The sequence below is a fragment of the Rhinichthys klamathensis genome, unplaced genomic scaffold (genome assembly GCF_029890125.1).
Source record: "Rhinichthys klamathensis goyatoka isolate OS25496 unplaced genomic scaffold, OSU_Roscu_1.1 h1tg000197l_1, whole genome shotgun sequence".
Classification (NCBI taxonomy): Eukaryota; Metazoa; Chordata; class Actinopteri; order Cypriniformes; family Leuciscidae; genus Rhinichthys; species Rhinichthys klamathensis.
In genome coordinates, this window is record NW_026606723.1 from 925,071 (window position 1) to 945,499 (window position 20,429).

Genomic DNA, 20,429 nt, shown 5'->3' on the forward strand with positions numbered 1-20,429 from the left:
ACCCTACTTGTGTCTGTCTATCTGTCTGTCGTAACGTCATATCCGTCTTTATGTCTGTAAATCTAGTGTATTGTTATATTATTCTTTCTAACATTATATCTATTGTTTTATCGTTCCATCATTTTATCATTCTGTCTAATGTTTAATCTATTATTCTATCTATCATTCTATCTAATGTTCTATGTATCATTCTATGGTTTTATCATTCTTTCATTCAATCTATCATTCTTGATTCTTTCGTTCTATCCATCATTATTGTATCTGTCTGTCTATCGTCTATCTGTCTGTCTCTCTTAATCATTCTATCATTCTGTCCACCATTCTGTCTGTCTGCAAGGCATATACTTCAAGACTTTTTACTGTAAATATCTGTAAACTCTCAGACATTATTCCGTCTCGACCTCTTTTCCAGTTACAAATTACACATACAGCAGTTATGTGAGTTTCTTTGAATCGGATTTCATTTGAATTCTGCTGTTGTGTCTTGTTGCAATGCTTACTCAATTGAAATCCAATTGTAAATGACGCTCAACTCTCATATGTATCTGTAAGTGTTGGCACAGTGCAGTAACAGTCATCTCCTGCTAAATAATATCTGGATCAGTCGTGTAATCCCTGGCACTTGATTGTGACGCATCACAGTTTACAGTTTGAGCTGGATAAACTGAGGCAGGAGGTGTATCGCTGCCCCTCTTCCTGCGCTAATTAGAACAGGCAGTTCTAATCAAGCTAAGTGCGACCGACTGCGTTGAGTGGCTGTGTGCCTCTGTACATCAGTAGGTCGGGATGGTGTGTGTCAATGGGGCCTTAATGATCCACACAGAGCGAGACAGGCCTGGATCTCTCTGTTTCCACTGCCATTACGATGTTCTCTCTGAGAGGACCATTGAATGGTTGAAGTTTATAAGAGGGTTGATAGCGAGCGCTGACATGGATTGTCACGTTTATCTAAACTTGAGAGGCAGAAATGGAAAACAAGAGAGGGAGAGTGCCGAAAGAGAAAAGATGACAGAAAAAAAAAAAGAGAATATAGAGGGAGGCAACTCAGGCAAGGCCAAGAGGAAGCACTGAGATAGATGTGAAAGGAAATATATACAGTCTCAGAAATGTTTTATAGAAGACTAGCAGACTGGACAGAAATAGGCCAGAAATTCACCCTGATAGCTGAGGAAAGCAGCGTGGCTGTGTGCCAGTGTCAAAAAATGCCATGCGTCCCTTTGTTCTCCTTTCTGTGGCTTTGTAAATATCGCAGCCTTGTGCTGTTTGTATTCCGAGCTAATTACTGTGACTGTAATTAGCAAGGATTGAAATAAAATATCATGGATTTATTTGAATTAGTGACACAAGCTATTCACGATTAAAAATGGGTGAGACATAACCTGCTGTTTTTTTTCTCTAATGACTGAAATAATCCTAAAATATTCATCTTTCTTATTATGAAGTAAGGTTTTGCTCAGACGTTTGCACTAATTGAATCAAACAAAGCCTTTGATTGAATTTAACCTAATAATAATAAAAATATTTTCAGTCCGCTTCCTGATCATGAGTTTATGTAGCTCAGAGGAATATTTCTTGCCTTAAGATGTAACATGTTTGAATCTTGCATGACTGACTTTTTTTTTGTTTCTTTTTTTAGACATGTAGCCTATCACTTATGTTGGGATATTTGGTTGCAGTTTATTGTCATTTTTTCTTTTAAACTGTTAGAAGGGATTTTTTTAAATAACGTATTAGCTATATATACACTCACCTAAATACTAGTTTTATATTTGTGCACCAAAATGTTTTTAGTTTTCAGACAGTTTAGCAAAACGATGTGATCTGAAGGTTTGATTCCTTCACCATGTCATTCTGATTGGGTTGGGTCTCTGAAAGTCTGAATGTCTGCGTGTTTCACGTTTGCCTCTGTAAAATAGCAAGGTCCTGACTGTATATGCAGCATCAGACTGCAGTTCTGATTGATAGGTTGAGAAGAATGACAGCGTGTGACTCAGGGGAATGAGGGTAAGTGATTGGCTGGTGGAGGAGGGCTGTGAATCATGATGGCTGGTATAATTTGTTCTTCACTCTCTGATCGCTGTCATGGAACACTGCCCGTGTATGAGGTTAAAAGATTATCACACTAGATCTGATTTGTGCCACTGAAGCCTAAAGCTCTCCATGTTTCTTCTGAAAAGCAGCTACTTATACTGCAGTAGCTGGTGTAATTGAATGCTTTTAAACCATCTATTCCATTTTGATTGTCACTTTGGCTGTCTTGGAACACTGACAGAGATTAACATATACTGTATATGTTAACATAATGCTAACATATTACTTCCTAGGCATAAATAAACTGGCTGGAAATTAGTAGAAAATCAACATATGTATATTAATTGATATGCACTAGTTTAACTCTGATGTTTTATTTGGAGATGTTTCTCCTATACAGTGCTCTGGGAAAGTGTGTGTGTGTGTGTGTAAGAGGAGTTGCACCTTTGAGGGTGAATGGGTCTGACAGTTTGTGTTGTAAAAACCCAACGTCCTCGGACAGAGGAGTGTGTGTGTGTGTGTGTGTGTGTGTGTGTGTGTGTGTGTGTGTGTGTGTGTGTGTCTAGACCCAAATCCCAGAGCATTGCAGACTAACATCCTCCTCCTCCACTCTTTTGTGCTGATTTAATTTAAGAGTGGGTTGAATTACTAACGTCCCAAAGGCGCACAGGGCATCCTAAAAGAGCCTTTCTCATATTTACCCACCAATAATATTCATATGCAGATCTTTTACATCCCTCCTGTGTCTTGTCAATCACTGCAACATGCACCTTTTTAAGGAGCGGCGTAGTTTAAATAATATTGAGAAGTTAACATCATAGTTGTCACTTTGTTTTAAAAGTGGGCGTGTCTTATAAATATGAATTAAGTCATGCATAAATCATTTAACATGATATTTGACCATTTTGATAACTAAATGGTCGGTAGTAAATAGTAGGTGATGTATTGAAACATCTATCTCCTTTCTAATTTAATTATAATAATTTAAATAGTTCAGAATTTACGCTCCATCTCAGTGGATTTATGTCTCAATTGTTTTCTTTTTGTTTTGTGATTTAACTGGAACTGAGACGTCATGATACTTTGGAGCACACTTTTTTTTGAAAGCAATTTGTGAATTATTTTATAATTATTATGCATGTAGCTTTATTACATGGAATCTTTACATCTGTTTTTGTAAAATTTCATTTGTTACTTACATTGCAGGACCATTCGGACAATTTCAGTTGTTGATTAAATTATTTGTGAGTGACAAAGCAAATATTTTTACAATGGCGTCAGTACCCGAACTTTCTATTGCGTGAGGTGGCAATATATATCCATGACCGCTGTCATTGGCCAACAAAACAATATTATTAATGTCAATTTAATCTTTATTACGTACAAACTAAGGAAAAAATTCGATTATTCAGGATTTTTTAACCTTTTATGAATGTAAACGGTCTGCAAAGTTTTAAAGATTAAAAGTTATTGTTTCCTAAAAGAAAAAAACTTCATTGGTCTTCATTGGCTGCCTATAAACAACGTCTACTACATCCTCAAGCACTGTATTGTAACTTAGATTTTGGTTTGTGTTGTCGACAGTTCAAGATGCCATTTTCAGGACGGCAAATCCACTTCATGACTTGCGGTGGAATAGATACGGAAAAATCGATGCCATCTTTCATGTTCATATCACTGGTGAATTATTGTTCAATTATTGAAAAATAATGCACACCTGAGGTGTGTTGGCTGTTTGCGTCATGGCTGCATTACCACCTCGGGTATGCATTATTTTTCTTTCTAATAATTCAGCGGCCCATCATCAATTATTCCTTATGTAATAGGCCTTTCGTTACTAAAACGTGCTGTAAGCGGTAGACCAATCACAACAGACTGGGCCATCTGACCAATCAGAGCAGAGTAGGCTCTTGGAAAGGAGGGGTTTAGAGAGACTGAATTTTCGAACAAACCGTTGTTAGACTCTTTGAGAACTAAGGTCATGTGCAATGTATATTATGAGAAAATTAATACCTCCAATACCAAATTAGGAACCTTTAAAATAGCATAATGGATGCACTTTAAAATAAATCTGTTTTATAGAGAGAATTAAGCGAATTGAAATCTTTCCAAATACATGAGCTGATACATGAGCTGGTGTGTGGTGAGCGCACTGGCGCCGTTGTACTGTGGCTGCCATCGCATCATCCAAGTGGATGCTGCACACTGGTGCTGGTTGAGGAGAGAACCCCTGCTATGATTGTAAAGCGCTTTGGGTGTACATATGAAAGCGCTATATAAATGCCTCATTCATTCATTCATTCATTCATTCATTCATACATCTGATCGGGAATTTAATTTTTACATTTAATTTTTAATCTAAATTTAAAATGAACATAATTCCATTTTTAATTTCAATTTTAATATTTAATGCATATCAAATCTTTAAGTTAATGTTAAGTAGCTGACACATAACATGTCCATGGATTTTTTTTATGCATCAGCTAACTAGCTTTTGATTTGACCTGTTCCTAGAAAAGTAGTATTATCTGGGGTAAAGTTTCCTTTTTCATTATAACAGTATCTGCTCTGGGTTTTTTCTTTCATTCATTGACAGATAATCCTGCATCTGGTTTAGGTGCCGCACACTGATATTGTGTTTTGTGTTTGTAAATGGACTCAAGGTTAAAATAGAGGCCAGACTCTTTTTGTCGACTGCTTCTTTGCTCTCTCTTAAGCTCAGCGTACAGTTTAAGGCTGTATGAATGAGTAAATAAAGAGAGAGAATTCTCTGAGGAAGTGCATGTGAATGCGAACATGAGAGCAAAAAAGGGAGAGGAGGAGGAGGAGCAGTCTGGCACAAAAGAAAAGATAGAAAGAACACAAAGATAGCAGATGAAAAATGGAGTCACAAAGGATAGAGAGTTACAACAAAAGAATAGGAGTGAAGGATAGAGACACAAGACAGGCAACAGAAGGAACAAGAGAGGCGTCAACCACGGCGGAGACCAGAGCGAGGGATAGAAGAGGAAAAGAGAGAGAGAGAAATGGGCCAGCTCTCCCCTCCAAGGCACACCCTGGCATTCAGCCGTAGAGGAGAGCAGGAGAAATGTTGAAAGAGAGAGAACTGTATTTGTCAAGAACTGAGGAAACAGCGTCTGTGCAGTGTCAGGAAAAGAGACAGAGAGACGACACGTCTCAGAGACTCTGTACAGGAAGTGACTTTTAGGAATAAGCTGTGATATGTAGATGCCAACCTTTGCTATCATCTCAGCCGCATTTGCTTGTGTTATGTCATCATTGCAAGGATATGAATTTGTATCGTCTGATTGCTTAGATAAACATCAGCGTGCCAATGATTTACTGATGTCTAGATCTGGCGGAACAGAGGATGCACTATATTGTGCAGCACAAGCACACACAGTTCCAAAAGTATTCACAGCTGTTTTTCTGGCGTATGCTACCATAAAACAGACTGAATTATGGGACAGCCAGTCTCTCTTTTAGTAGGGTAGATGGTTGCTGAATTGTATTTTAGGCTTATACAGTTATATATATACAGTCGTGCTCAAAAGTTTACATATACCTTGCAAAATCTGCAAAATGTTTATTATTTTTAACATTCTGTCTGTTTGATTTTTTATTACTATGAGGGGGGGTGACGGAACACCATGTAACACCGGCAACACCAGCTATCGCAGCAAGCCTATAGGATACTTGCCAAGACAGGCATGTTGACACAACTTTTTGACACAAAAAGTGCAAGACTTGAAAGAGAAATCAATATTTGCGTGTTGTCCGTGTGCGCTTGGGATGAGCGCACACAAATCTTCTCACAGCATGTGCGAGTTCTCTTTCGCGTCTTGTTGCACTTGAATGTTTAAATTGGCAAGGCTTAAATGAGTTTAGTTTAAACACAGATAGCAACATGTGCTGTCCAGGTCTCACCTGCGCTCGCGCGCTATCAACACCCGGGCGATGACGGCGTAAATGACTGGTCATATTAGAGCATACGGCCCTCCTGAACCCAGTTAGGGAGAGACAGAATGCGTATCCATCGACAGAAACATACATTAGCCTAACTCCGTCTGTTTTACGCGTTGTTATTTTCAACAAACCATATTATAGATGCGTCGTCAGATTTAAGATGAACCGCGGTGCAAGTGTGTGCCGAACATTGGGTGGAGAACGGTACGGTTACATTTTTTACTGAGAATAGTTACAACCCCTAATAGACACTAAAGAGACCTTTCCACTGACTCTGAAAATCACCAGAAGAAAGATGCTCTGGGTCTTTGATCACCTATGTGAACATGCCATAGACCTGCTGCAGGAGGCATGAGGACTGCAGATGCATGTATATATATATATATATATAAATGTATAGTACAACTGCCTTGTAACTAGCATCTAATGTAGCATTGCAAGGGATTGTGTTCCCCCCCTAGGAATTAGTCTAAAACAAGGTATCTTGCATAGTAGCTTCATCACACTTGTGTTTTGTGTGTTTTTTACAAATAGCAGCAGTGAGTGTGACATCAACAGGATGTGAGGTCATAAATGTGAGGAATAAAACGCAATGCTTAATGTTACAGGTGTACACCTCAAGCTTCATTGATGTGATTCCTTTGCTTCCAGAACAAACTGCACAAAGGTTTTCTCTCTCTTTCGCCTCTCACCATTAATGCCTGTGATGACGAATTTTGTAAATGTCACTGACAAGTGTTAGTTTATTCATTTGCCACCCAGCATTAGTCACAGTGCGCATTTCAGTGCGTGAGTGACGCCGACACTCTCTCTTGTCTCTGTCTGTACAGTTGTGCTTCAACGTCTCCCATTAAAAAAAATCATTTCTTTCTATAAATATAGAACACGCCAATCTCGGGAGAGAAATTTATCTTTTTTTACCAGGTCGATGCAACTAAGTAACAGAAGATATGATTTCTATTCAACTTGGATTTTCAGCATACATGAAAGCTTATGTGGATGTTTTATATCAAATCAAACAAGAGACTCTTATTATTCAAATGACTATTGTTCTGACTTTAAACATCCATTTATAAGCATGAAAATACATTTTCTTTCATCAAAATGTTTATTTACACAGACTTTCACCTTCTACTGTCATGTGATTTCACTCCTGTGGCTCATTTCTAAAAAGACAGAAAGTGACTTCTGTGTGAACTTAGTTTGCTTTATACATTGCTACGCTGTTGACAAAAGACAATGGATCATTTTTGCCCACAAAACTTCCTTAATTTGATAGTTTAGAAGTTTTGAATTTAATTTGTTAAACTGATAATATTACAAGTCATCCCATGTTACATAAATCCCATGTCATCCGACAATAAAATAAGGGCGAAAAGAACAGATTCTGTAGTGGGAATATCGATATCTCTTATGTAGTGACAGGCAGCATTTAGCCCTTAGAAAGGTTCGTTTTCCTTATGTGACCAGAGGATGGGTTAGGCTATTAGTATTGATAAAGGACTCATGCACTGAAGGATGCTCTCCATGGCCTCCCACACCGAAATAAGAGCCATTACCCTCAAACTAAAGCACCTTTAAAATGGTATGAAATCAAGATCCTCCCTCACCTCCCTCACCTTTCTACAGTCTTCTCCATTATTGAATGGTTGCTTCTATTTTGCCATACTTTCCCACATTTTTGTCATAATCTTTAAGGTTCTGGTCTGAAGAAGAGAGACCGGGCAGACAGGGACAATTAATCCATCTTTTCTGTCCCAGAGGCATTGTGGGAGATGAAGTCAAGCGCACTGCGAGTGAAGCTGTCAGCGGCGGTGATGCGTGAAGCGGAAAGCGGGATCTGTTTTTCTGCAGTTCATGGTTTACATAGAATCAGGAGCCAGTCGAGCCTTACTTATTCCCCGCCCCTCGCCCACTTATGTATGCTAGGCTTTTAGGTGTCCAACTAGGGGGGTCAGAAGGCAAGACCTGCAAGCCGTTATTGCGTCATAAATCCCTTCGTTTGAGAATCCTGTATAGATCAAATGAATTTATTTCGGGTTTATTTCGCCTTTGGGGAACATTCATTTCACAGATGTACAGATGTTAACCTGAAAACTTCCTATAAAATATCCAAGCTAGCTATTGGTGATGTCAAGAATCTGTCTAAAAGTCTGAACAGAGTCCTAAATGCTCTTTCTGGTTGGGTCGTTTAAAAAAATAATAATAATAATGTTATGGAAAAAGGCGGCAAGGTCAAATTAAAGGGACAATTCAAAAATGGTCATTATTTACTCACCTTCATGTCGTTCTATACCTATATGTTTTTTTTTTCTTCTTCTGTGGAACATAAAGAATAGATATTTTGAAAATGCTTTTTTTCAGACCATACAATAAAAGTCCAATGTTGTTTTGGACCCCATTGACTCTTCACTGTGTGGACAAAAACATTCTTCTGAATCTGTTCTTTTGTTCTCTGCAGAAGAAAGTAAGTTATACAGGTTTGGAATGACATGATGGTAAAAAAATTGATGACATAATAATTATGACTATTGGGTGAACCTCCCCTTTAAATGTGCTTGATGTTATATAAAACAGAATGGAGATTGTGCTATCCACACACACAGAGACATGCATCGATTATAGAAGTGCGGGATAACTGCACTGACCTGCTTGTTCATTTGTGTGGAATGTTGGTAGAGGCGCTTTAGGGGTCATTGTTAGCGTGGGCTGTAGCGAAATGGACCGTTGCAATGGGGAAACTGCCAATCACCGAGCTGCATCATCACAAACGGAACTCTAATAGAACAGTTGATAAAATCTAGCCTATTAAATACCAACCCTTCTTTTCACTCCTAAGGGGAAACATACGGCTCTGCTTGAAACGCTGTGTGTTTACAGTATCCTGAGTACACACAAAGGGCATCTGAGCTGTGGCTTTTTGAAAATGTCAAATAAAACCTTCCTTGGGTTGTTTTCCTAAACAGACGTGGTCTCTTTAAAAAGGTCGGGCTGACAGAGAAAACAACTAAGCTGGAGTTTCGGTTGTTTCGAGGGGGTTGCTGGATTGGAGGAGCGTTTGGTGCAACCGCTTGATTGCTACAAGCAGTCTCCATGTTCCCTTTAGCGCAACTACCTCCACCCCACCCCCACTTCCTTTCCCCCCAGGCATATATGTGATGACTTTGGAAGATATCCAGCCCTGCAGAAAGAAGAAGTGTGACTGTAACACTTTAATGTAGTCTCAAAACTAAGACGAGATCGAAAATCTAACTGTGGTTTTCTCCAAAGGCCTGTCTGGTCACGAAACTCCTACTTTACAAAAACATTGAATTCCCATTGTCGTTGATGATACACTTGACACTAGGGTGAGAAGACATCCCTATTTTTGGTGGCCTTTCCCTTGGCTGGAGCTGTCCTTGGAAATTCCTCTGGGTTTTTTTTTTTTGTGCTTTTAAAAACAGGAATATCCAAAAACCTATTAGGCTTAGAAATGACAAAACTATTCTATTTGTGCTATAATTCTACAAAAGGTCTCATATTTATTATTTACCAGTCTCTGTTTATCTTTTGTTTATTTGATTATTGTTATTGATTGCATTTAGTGGCTTTATAAAGCAGTTCAGTGGAGCAGCTGTAAGCGGTCATGCATTGTTTTGGATGTGTGCTCATGTCTCGATCGGTCAATAAGATTTAGTTTGAGCATTAATTTTATACAGGTGTATTTTGAATGATATGAATTATCAACTAATATCATAGAATTTCAGAATCTGAAACTTATTTTATAGGTAGATATTAGATAATATCAGATAATTTTAGTATTGTTTGTATTTAGATATTAGAGATACTTTTGCCATAATCCAATGCTCTCTTAAAGTTAATCTTTAAAAAAAAAAAAAAAAAATTCTTAACTCTGCTAAATGTACTCTTTAGCAAATGTCAAAATGAATATCCAGAATGTGAAAATGAATATCAGTTTTAATACTTTACATCGTAATGTTTTGAAGCCTACATTTATTTAAAACATTTTATTTCTTAAGTTATAGAGTTTTAAAACTTTGCATTTATTGCTCATCAACCATATCGTGAAAATAATTATCGGGTTATTGTATTGGCCAGGATTTTAATATCTTATTTTTTATAATCGATGTTGTCACCATGTCATTTTCCAGATTAATTAGTTTTATGGCAAATCTTTATGTCCCTATAAAGATAAGCAATTTCAAATATGTGTTAGATAGCAATTCAGTGTAGCAACTGTCAGCGCTACTGCATTGTTTTGAATGCACGTAATGTCATGATCCGTCGACAAGCATTAATTTAAGGCAACAAGGGTGCCAATTAAGAAGTGTGAAGTATTTTAGTGTAGTCTGACACTATTATATACAATACTTAATCACAGTTCTACGTTCATAATGGTCAAAATACACAGACTTTTTTCATTCATAGATAACAACAATAGACCTTTCAATTATATGTTGGCCACAGAATTATATTTAATTTCAGAAATAGGGTTGGCTTATACACATACATTTAAAAAAAAACGATCAATTCAGTGATGTGAATGCTGGAATACAGTTTCTGTGTTCTAGTGCTGTGTGGATTATAGGAAGACAGGAAACCGACAATAAAATTGGGGAAGCTGACAATTCTGTTCTCTTTGTGCTCAATTTTGTGGCAGATATTCATTTGGGATGTGTGGTGTGACATGCGCTGTGAGAGAATGTATTCAAAAGAGGGTTAACTGTGCAAATCAGGTGGAACAGAATGACTGCAGTGTGAAAAATCTGCCGCAATCTGGTTTCTCTCCCTGATTGGATAAACATCTAGCCTATGGCGTTGTGACTTGGTATGCAGGTCTCAGACAAAATTGCTTAAGTGGAGTTCAGATGTTGAAGGGCATGACGATGTGTGAGCTGATTGTGTGAGTGTGTGGTTTCCACTGGTGGGTAAATATAATAAGGAGACCAAACATCACTGTTCTTAAAGCGGTGATTCCCAAATAACAATAATAATATATAAGTAAGAAACAATAAATTGAATTATTTAAACCTGAATGGTAATAGATTAAAATAATATTAATTGAATGATTTTTCTGTTCTTTTTTGAGGAAAGAGAAAATAATGTACAAATGTATTTTAAAACTTGTTTGTATAGCATTTGTGGCAGAATACATTTTTATTTCCACAAAAATATTATGCAGCTCGACTGTTTTCAACATTGATAAAAATAAGAATGATTGATTAGAATGATTTCTGAAGGATCGTGTGACACTGAAGTAATGATGCTGAAAATTCAGCTTCACCTTCACAGAAATAAATGATATTTTAAAATATATTAAAATAGAAAACAGTTATTTTAAATTGTAATAATATTACTGTCTTTACTGCATTTTTTAATCAAATAAATGCTGCTTTGCAGACTTCTTTTAAAAAGATTTTAAAAATCTTACAGACCCCAAACTTTTGAACAAAAGTGTAGGCTATTATGCTACTTTGAGTTTTTTCTCTCACAATGTTTTTGTTGCTGTTGTTTAAAAGGTCTTATTTAACAATATTGTCGATGATATTAAATTATATCAAGTAGGCCTATAGTGCCATATGAACTAGGGCTGGACCCAAATATCCGAATATTCGTTCAGTGGGTTGGTATTCGATTTTCAATTTTGGGATTCGAATATTCGTTGTTGTTTTTTCGCACACCTCCTGGCATCCCTCTCAAAACGGTTCTCATCCGCGCTTGAATATGTTTACACTATAAAATCTGGCAAAATACAATACTCTTTTTTACAATTATCTTATATAGCCTAGCCATTAGGGTGGAGAAGAGGAGACTGCCGCGCCACAGGAGGAGGAGACAGCGCAAAGAAAGAGATGCAGCAATATTTGAGAGACACTACTAAAGTACAGTCACTTGAATGGTGGAGGCAAAACAGTAACCGCTACCCTAAACTGGCATTTGCAGCCAAACACCTCCTTTGCGTTCCGGCCTCTTCAACTCCGTCAGAGCACATTTTCTCAAAAGCTGGCTACATCGTTAATAAGACCCGAAGTTCCCTTTTACCTGAAAATGTCAACAAACTCCTCTTCCTCGCACACAACATGAAGAGAGTGTAGGTAGACTAAGTATAGCTTGCAACTTGAGCTGCGCTAATTGCGCTAGCCAACCTAACGTTTTATTGTTAGTTTTATTTTTGTTTTATTCTATATAAGGGAATTCATTTAATTGTATTTAAACTGTTCGTTAATTGAAATGTGAGATGCTGTTATTGAAAGTACGCTACCGTGTTCTTTATTTATTACAGTTTGTTCATTTATTTTTCGTTCGTCTTTTATTTAAATAGCCTACCCTTTACTGCAGGGTTCCTCAAACTCGGTCCTGGAGGGCCACTGTCCTGCAGAGTTTAGCTCCAACCCTGATCAAACACACCTGAGCAAGCTAATCAAGGTCTTCAGGATCACTAGAAACTCACAGGTAGGTGTGTTTGATCAGGGTTGGAACTAAACTCTGCATGACAGTGGCCCTCCAGGACCGAGTTTGAGGAACCCTGCTTTACTGTGTCAGTAATTACTGCTAATTTCAGATTTGGGAGTGATTTGTTTGTCGGAAAAATGTTAGGCTACCTTATTAAAAGTATTGCTCTTAACAGACCTGTGTGTTTTGTATCACTAGTGCAGTGTCCGTTCTTGGAGCATATAAGCCCTGCCCGCGTGAGGCGTGCCGCTTCCGGCTCGCACTGTTCTGCAGTTTATTAATTCTGAACGTGTTGCGTGTTCGTATTGCACCAAATGCGACACTGCACTTGGGTCCGCAGCAACACACCCGACACGTGTGAAGTCGATTGGATGAACGGTTCTCGGCATGATAAAAATGCAAACACACAGACAGACACACAGAGATTCCTGCCTTTATTAGAGAGAAGAATATGTTCAGCCCCTCCCTCTGAAGCTTCGAATATTCGGTGTTGATTATTACCGAAGCTTCGAATCTCAAAGAACGGTATTTGGATTACTGTATTTTTATTTTTTTGGTCAATGAAGAGGTTCTTGTGCCTTAATAATGGGGCTTTACATGTGCCTAAGACAAAAAAGGTTCAGAAACACTGTATGTTCTTGTCTAGCTCTCTCTCTCTCTCTCTCTCTCTTTCTCTCTCTCTCTCTCTCTCTCTCTCTCTCTCTCTCTCTCTCTCTCTCTCTCTCTCTCTCTCTCTCTCTCTCTCTCTCTCTCTCTCTGTGTGTGTGTGTGAGAGAGAGAGACTGTTCCCTTCCCCCAGTCCGAGGCAGATGTAGTCTGTGCAGTCATGGAGATAGTGCTTTTAGCACATCCATGATCAAAGAACCTATACTTATGGCACAATAAGTTCCTGCTAATAATCCACAATTACTTTCAGACACATGCGAGTGCCAATCAGAATCATACAAAAATAACTAACTACAACAAAGCACTTCAGTAATACGTAATTATGATACCATCGATTAGATAAACCTACTTGTGTACAATGACAAAAATGCCCTCATTGCCGTGAGCGTACAAAACGTGTTGTTAGTTTTGACATGCAGTTGTCTTTTTGGCTGTTTGTTCGGAACAGAAACAGGAAAGCAAAAATCATCAAAGCCAATTGGTTTTTCCATTTAGCGTAACGCAGTTAAGCTTCAAAGCTGAGAAGTCGGACTCGGTGCAAGAAAGAAATATGAAAAGGGAAAAACCGACAATAACTGCAAGACTGCAAGACTGTCAGACATGAGAGACATTTTCAGAGAAGGGCCTGCTTAACTACTCACTTCAGACTGAGACAGTAGATCAGACGTTTCGTTCAGCAGCGACTTAAGTTTCTCAGCATTGCAAAAACACAAGGAGAAGCAGCGTGGAGCTCATTATCATACAGCATATAAAGTGTATATAGAAAACTGCTGGCACTTACAGCTGAAGCTCCACATAGAACTGATCCAATTTTTCTTTTTCTTTTTTTTGTGAAAAGTTCATTTAGAAAGCAGGCACCCTGTAGCTTTTCCAATGTTAAATCAAGGGGCAAGGTTTAGCTGTTTAGCATGGTCCCGTTAGCAGATATATACAGTATATGGGGTTGGTAAGATTTTTTTTTTAATGTTTTTGAACGAAGTCTCTTATGCTAACTGCGTTTGCTTGATCAAAAATACAGTGAAGCAGTAATTTGGGGAAATATTATTACAATTTAAAATAACTGCTTTCTATTGGAATATATTGTATGTAATTTATTCCTGTGATTTTTTCAGCAGCCATCACACGAGTCTTCAGTGTCACATTATCCTTCAGAAATAATTCTAACATCCTGATTTGATGCTCAAGAAACTTTTTTATCAAAATTGATAAAATGCACTGCTTAATATCTTTGTGAAAACCATTAAAGTTCAAAAGGACACAGCATTTATTTGAAATGGAAATATTTTGTCTTTTTTATGCATTCTTGCCTATTAATGTCTTTAAAAAAATTCACTGACCTCAAACCTTTGAACAGTATGTGTGTGTTTGTGTGTAAAAAAGAAATATTTATAAAATATTTACCTACCATACAGGTTATTGACCAATATTGCAGAATTTTATTTGATCAGTATATATTGGATTTATATTGGCCAATATTACATACTTATACAATTGTATTTAGATATTAGAGATCTTTTTCTGTCCTGTAATGCTCTTTTAAAGTTAATCTTTAAAAAATATAATAATTTAATAATACTTTTAATGTAATCTTTAGCCATTCTCAAAATGAATATTCATTTTTCATACTTTATATCATAATGTTTTGATGTCTAAATATACTTGGAGCAAAAACGTATTTAACGATTGAACCTTTTTAACGTATTTATTTATTTATACATATACATTTTTGTATTGTATTTATTAAAAAAAAGTATAGAAATTGAATATTGGCCGTTACTGGTTGTCAGCTATAAGATGAAAATAATTATTGGGTTATTGTATTGGCCAGGTTTTTAATATCTAATTAATATAATCAGTGTTGTCATTAATTACCCCAGAGTAATTACTCACATGATATTTACAGCTCATGTGATTGGCTCAAAAATAACCTTGGTCTTATTGTCCCAATAAAGATAGCAGATTTCAAATCACAAACTTCCAGGGCTACAATGCCACCTGAGAAACTGCCTTTGAGATGAGGCAAAATGCTAACAAATAACTTTCTCCAGAGATCATTGCCCTCCTTGTGTTAAACAATGGCTTTTGTATTTTGTTTTCTTAATTAGTCATTCTTGTGTAACGTTCAAAACTATGATGCACAAATGAGCTGATCTGGTAATAGAATTCATGTAGACAATAAATGTACTTGTTCAGGTGGTGGAAGGGTCTCCCAGGCCGTTTCATTAATGTTTCAAACACCCACGGAAAAGCCCTGTACCAGAACACTAACGTCAGCTGGGTCCTAATGCTCTAAAGTCAATTAAATGTTCAGTACTCCCTCAGGTTTTGTGTAATTAATGTTTTAAGCATCTAACTCTTTCTCTTCCTCTTTGTTGTTGTGCTTTGCAGTCTGCTCGCAGTACTCACGGGGCGTGTTCGCCATTTTCGGACTGTACGACAAGAGGTCGGTTCACACGCTAACTTCCTTCTGCGGCGCACTGCACATCTCCCTCATCACGCCCAGTTTCCCCACCGAGGGCGAGAGCCAGTTCGTCTTACAGCTGCGGCCATCCATACGAGGAGCCCTTCTCAGCCTGCTAGACCACTACGACTGGAATCGCTTCGTCTTTCTCTACGATACCGACAGGGGTAAGACAATAAAACGTTTAGAAACACACCTACTCATGCTAATACACATGGCCATTTGCTAGTTAGATCAGAAAAATGTTATTAAGTGCCAGTGGTGGTTTAATATGTGTCTATACTGGCTTTGAATGTTAAATGACTAAATATTCTGCATAATGTCTTGAAGGAATGGTTTTCCCAAAAATGAATATGTTAATCTCATGTTGTTCCAATCTTGCTTGACTTTCTATCTTCTATAAAACACATTAAGATAAATTTGAAAGAATCTTTACAGACCTATTTTACATACAGCAGCGGTTCATAGTGAAAACGTCTGTCAAGCTCCAAAAATGGACATAAAGCACTATAAAAAACTGCTATACAAGTCTGCAGCTATACAATTTTTGTATACAACAGCCTGAAATGTATTTATTTTTTAGTTAGTGAGCCATACTTCAAAGGCGAATCAATCTCTTTTGAGACCAAATCGTTCTTTTAATGAACCAGTTGATCTGGTTTACAAATCTATCTGGTCACTTTTTTCATGATGTTACAATGAATAAGGACTGGAGATTTCAAGCTTTGATACAAAAGCATCGTAAAGTTATCCTAAATGTGGTCCATATGAATCATCCACTATGTTCAAAGTCTTCTAGTTCCATACAATAATATATGTGATGAACAGACCAAAATGTAAGTACTTATTTACTGATAATCTTCCTCTCCAACAGCTGTTAGTTGTTGCGAACGGATAAGTGAGTCAGTTACGCTGAATTTGAGAACAGAATCATGGAGGATTCATTCAAAACTGGAGTAAATGATTCATTAAAAAGATGACTCAAAAGAATGATTTTTTTTTTCCTTAAATCAGTCATTGCTAGGTCTCTAAAGTCTTGAACTTTATAAAAACATATAGGGCACGATGTTCTTAAAGAAAATGTTGGCCTGTTCCTCACAAAAAGCTGTCATTTGACTTCAGAGAACTTTGAATTTAGTGTTTAAATAAATCCATTTTATGATATGTGATGTTTTTTCACAGAAGAAAGAAAGTCATGGAGGTTTGGATCAATGTGTAAGTGAGCATATTGAATATGCAATGTAAATGTAGAAGTTGTCAGCTATGTTTAGGAGCATTTGTCACCTAAATCAATGTAACTACTACTTTATTGGTTGTCTCGTGGAGTCAGGTGACTAGGAATGATCAGATTTTTTATTTCCAGGGAGCTTGTTATTAAAAGAGAGCCTTATTCTCTGGAGATGGGGCCAGGTCTTAAACTCACAGATACTCTAATGAGCAGTTTGTTGGCCAGAAACAGCCACTCTCTTTTTTGCTTGCATGTCTCTCTCCCCTATCCTCTCCATCAATGTCTTTTCTTTTCTCGTCTTGTTCTGCTGTGTTAGACTGAGACTATCCCAGGAGCCTCGGAGGTGAGCTGTGACTTTAGGTCTGAAACACTTCTGAAATGCATGCACCGACTTCCTTTCAAAGATGAGCACAATTTCCTACTGTCACCTGAGACTGTAATTCATGAGGGCTTATTGCAAAATATCCTATAAATAACACAACTGATCTGTGTTGTCCCGTGCAAGTATAAGATGCGCTGTTCTCTGTCATATCACGGGTGTTCCTGACATGCAGATTTCTTGGAGTTTCTAAGATTGGTCCTCTCACATCTGCCACAGGCATGTTTTTTTTTTTCTTTCACATCCCATATGTCAATTATTTGCAAAGTTTCCATATGGTGAGCTAAATCAAGTTTTTTTTTAAATGTTAGCAAAATCAGAGCATTCAAGATCCTTGTATCTACTTCATCAAGTGTTTATACAGTAAATAAGAAACATTTTTACATAAAGCAATAAAGCCACAAGAGAGACAGATAGGCCTTAGTGATGTTTACCCATCCACTTTTATGTTGTACCTGTAAACACTGTAAAATCTATAGTTGGAGGATGGACCAACTGCAGATTGCAGTTTATGGCCTCCTCCACACATCCATATACTTTATTTCTTTTAAAAACATGTTTAACATAGATTTTGTGTCATCTCGAAAAATGCATTCCGTTCAAGTTATTGGTGATACTTACTGTAATGCACAGCCTTGAGCGGCTTATTGCACTATTGCAACTACAGCAATATTATAAAAGAAGGCAAAAATTTATTATTATTATCATTTTGATTATTATTAATACATTGTTGTTGTTTGTAATAATAATTTAAAAAGTATTATTGTTATTCTTATTTATAAATAATTACACACACACAAATTACAACCTGTCCTGAAATAACAAACAAATACATACACTCACCGGCCACTTTATTAGGTACACCTGTCCAACTGCTCGTTAACACTTAATTTCTAAGCAGCCAATCACATGGCGGCAACTCAGTGCATTTAGGCATGTAGACATGGTCAAGACAATCTCCTGCAGTTCAAACCGAGCATCAGTATGGGGAAGAAAGGTGATTTGAGTGACTTTGAACGTGGCATGATTGTTGGTGCCAGAAGGGCTGGTCTGAGTAATTCAGAAACTGCTAATCTACTGGGATTTTCACGCACAACCATCTCTAGGGTTTACAGAGAATGGTCCGAAAAAGAAAAAACATCCAGTGAGCGGCAGTTCTGTGGGCGGAAATGCCTTGTTGATGCCAGAGGTCAGAGGAGAATGGCCAGACTGGTTCGAGCTGATAGAAGGGCAACAGTGACTGAAATAACCACTCGTTACAACCGAGGTATGCAGCAAAGCATTTGTGAAGCCACAACACGCACAACCTTGAGGCGGATGGGCTACTACAGCAGAAGACTCCACCGGGTACCACTCATCTCCACTACAAATAGGAAAAAGAGGCTACAATTTGCAAGAGCTCACCAAAATTGAACAGTTGAAGACTGGAAAAATGTTGCCTGGTCTGATGAGTCTCGATTTCTGTTGAGACATTCAGATGTTAGAGTCAGAATTTGGCGTAAACAGAATGAGAACATGGAACCATCATGCCTTGTTACCACTGTGCAGGCTGCTGGTGGTGGTGTAATGGTGTGGGGGATGTTTTCCTGGCACACTTTAGGCCCCTTAGTGCCAATTGGGCATCGTTTAAATGCCACGGCCTACCTGAGCATTGTTTCTGACCATGTCCATCCCTTTATGGCCACCATGTACCCATCCTCTGATGGCTACTTCCACCATGTCACAAAGCTCTAATCATTTCAAATTGGTTTCTTGAACATGACAATGAGTTCACTGTACTAAAATGGCCTCCACAGTCACCAGATCTCAACCCAATAGAGCATCTTTGGGATGTGGTGGAACGGGAGATTCGCATCATGGATGTGCAGCCGACAAATCTGCGGCAACTGTGTGATGCCATCATGTCAATATGGACCAAACTCCCTGAGGAATGCTTCCAGCACCTTGTTGAATCTATGCCACGAAGAATTGAGGCAGTTCTGAAGGCAAAAGGGGGTCCAACCCGTTACTAGCATGGGGTACCTAATAAAGTGGCCGGTGAGTGTATATTTATAATAATAATTATATATATTATTATTTTATTTGTATTAATATTTACAATCATTTATTATTGTAAATTAATATTATTATTAACAATTTTGTTATTCTTATGTGCTTTTATTTTTTTTATTTTTTTTTATAACATAAAAAAATAATAATCATTTATATTTTCAATGTTTAAAAATGGCAAGCATTGAAAACAGTTTATAAGCTTATAACAGCTTATTCAATCATAATTTAGAGACAGAGAACTATACTTATAAAAGGGTACATTTGAGTGAGGCATAAACCCAAGACTGGTCAGTGCCCCCGTCACTTCTGAAATGAGTGCGACAACTGTCAGAAAAGACATTCATATGTCCTACCGGTCGGCCAATATTAGATATTAGTACTTTTGTGGTCTTGAAAAGCACATATTTGTCCTGATGGCCCTTGTTTAGACTACTGGCTGAGTTGCTTTAGATTCAGTCTGCTGTGAGTGCTTCTGAGCAGACACAATCTGACTGGGATGTGGACATGATGAATGGTTTAGTGTAAAAGGTTGGCACTTCACTATATTTTCATGGTCTGTTGTCCTTCTCTTCTCTCTCTGTCTTTGCCTACCCCACATGCGCGCACACACACACACGGCTGCTTCCCCCTGCTGGGCTGCATGGAAGATTTGGGGGGAAGGGTGGACGCTGGCAGATGATTTTGGATCTCGTTGGTTTTTGCACACACATGGATATTTCACATATGCACATGACACCCCGAGCTACTGATTTATCAGCTATTAATCAGAGCTCGATTCTTCACTGGGGGCTTGAATTATTAGCAGCAGAGGCTGAGATCTGAAATAGATGGCAGATGAATTTTAGCTCCGAGTTCGTGGTCGATACTGCAGGTGTCTGCAGATATTGAGTGCAGAGCAGGTTTAGTGTGTTGCTTGTGAATGTGTATGTAATCAGGCTACTTGACTGATTGCTGTTTGTTTAACACACTGGCATGTTAAAATGTCCACATCAGCCATCATGTACAGTGCTTTGATATGTTAATTCATGACTATTTGTGTTACACGTGTCCCGAGAGCATCAAGGCATTGGTAAACACCATGGTTGCTCAACCAGCATTTTAATGCATAATGTTCCTGAAGCTTAACTGGAACAAGCATGATGCTGCAACACCAGGGTTGTGGATTTGATTTTCACACATGCCGATAAAACGCA

The 20,429-nt window shown here is 37.8% G+C and overlaps 1 protein-coding gene across 7 annotated transcripts in view; it reads left to right on the forward strand.

Annotated features, from left to right (window-relative positions):
* Positions 1 to 20,429, forward strand: part of gria4b (glutamate receptor, ionotropic, AMPA 4b) — a 105,601-nt gene that overhangs the window by 48,895 nt on the left and 36,277 nt on the right. For all 7 annotated transcript variants that reach the window (XM_056262961.1, XM_056262959.1, XM_056262960.1 and 4 more), the window contains exon 3: positions 15,505 to 15,744. In XM_056262961.1, the coding sequence (XP_056118936.1) occupies positions 15,505 to 15,744 (240 nt within the window). The remainder of the gene's footprint in view (positions 1 to 15,504; positions 15,745 to 20,429) is intronic.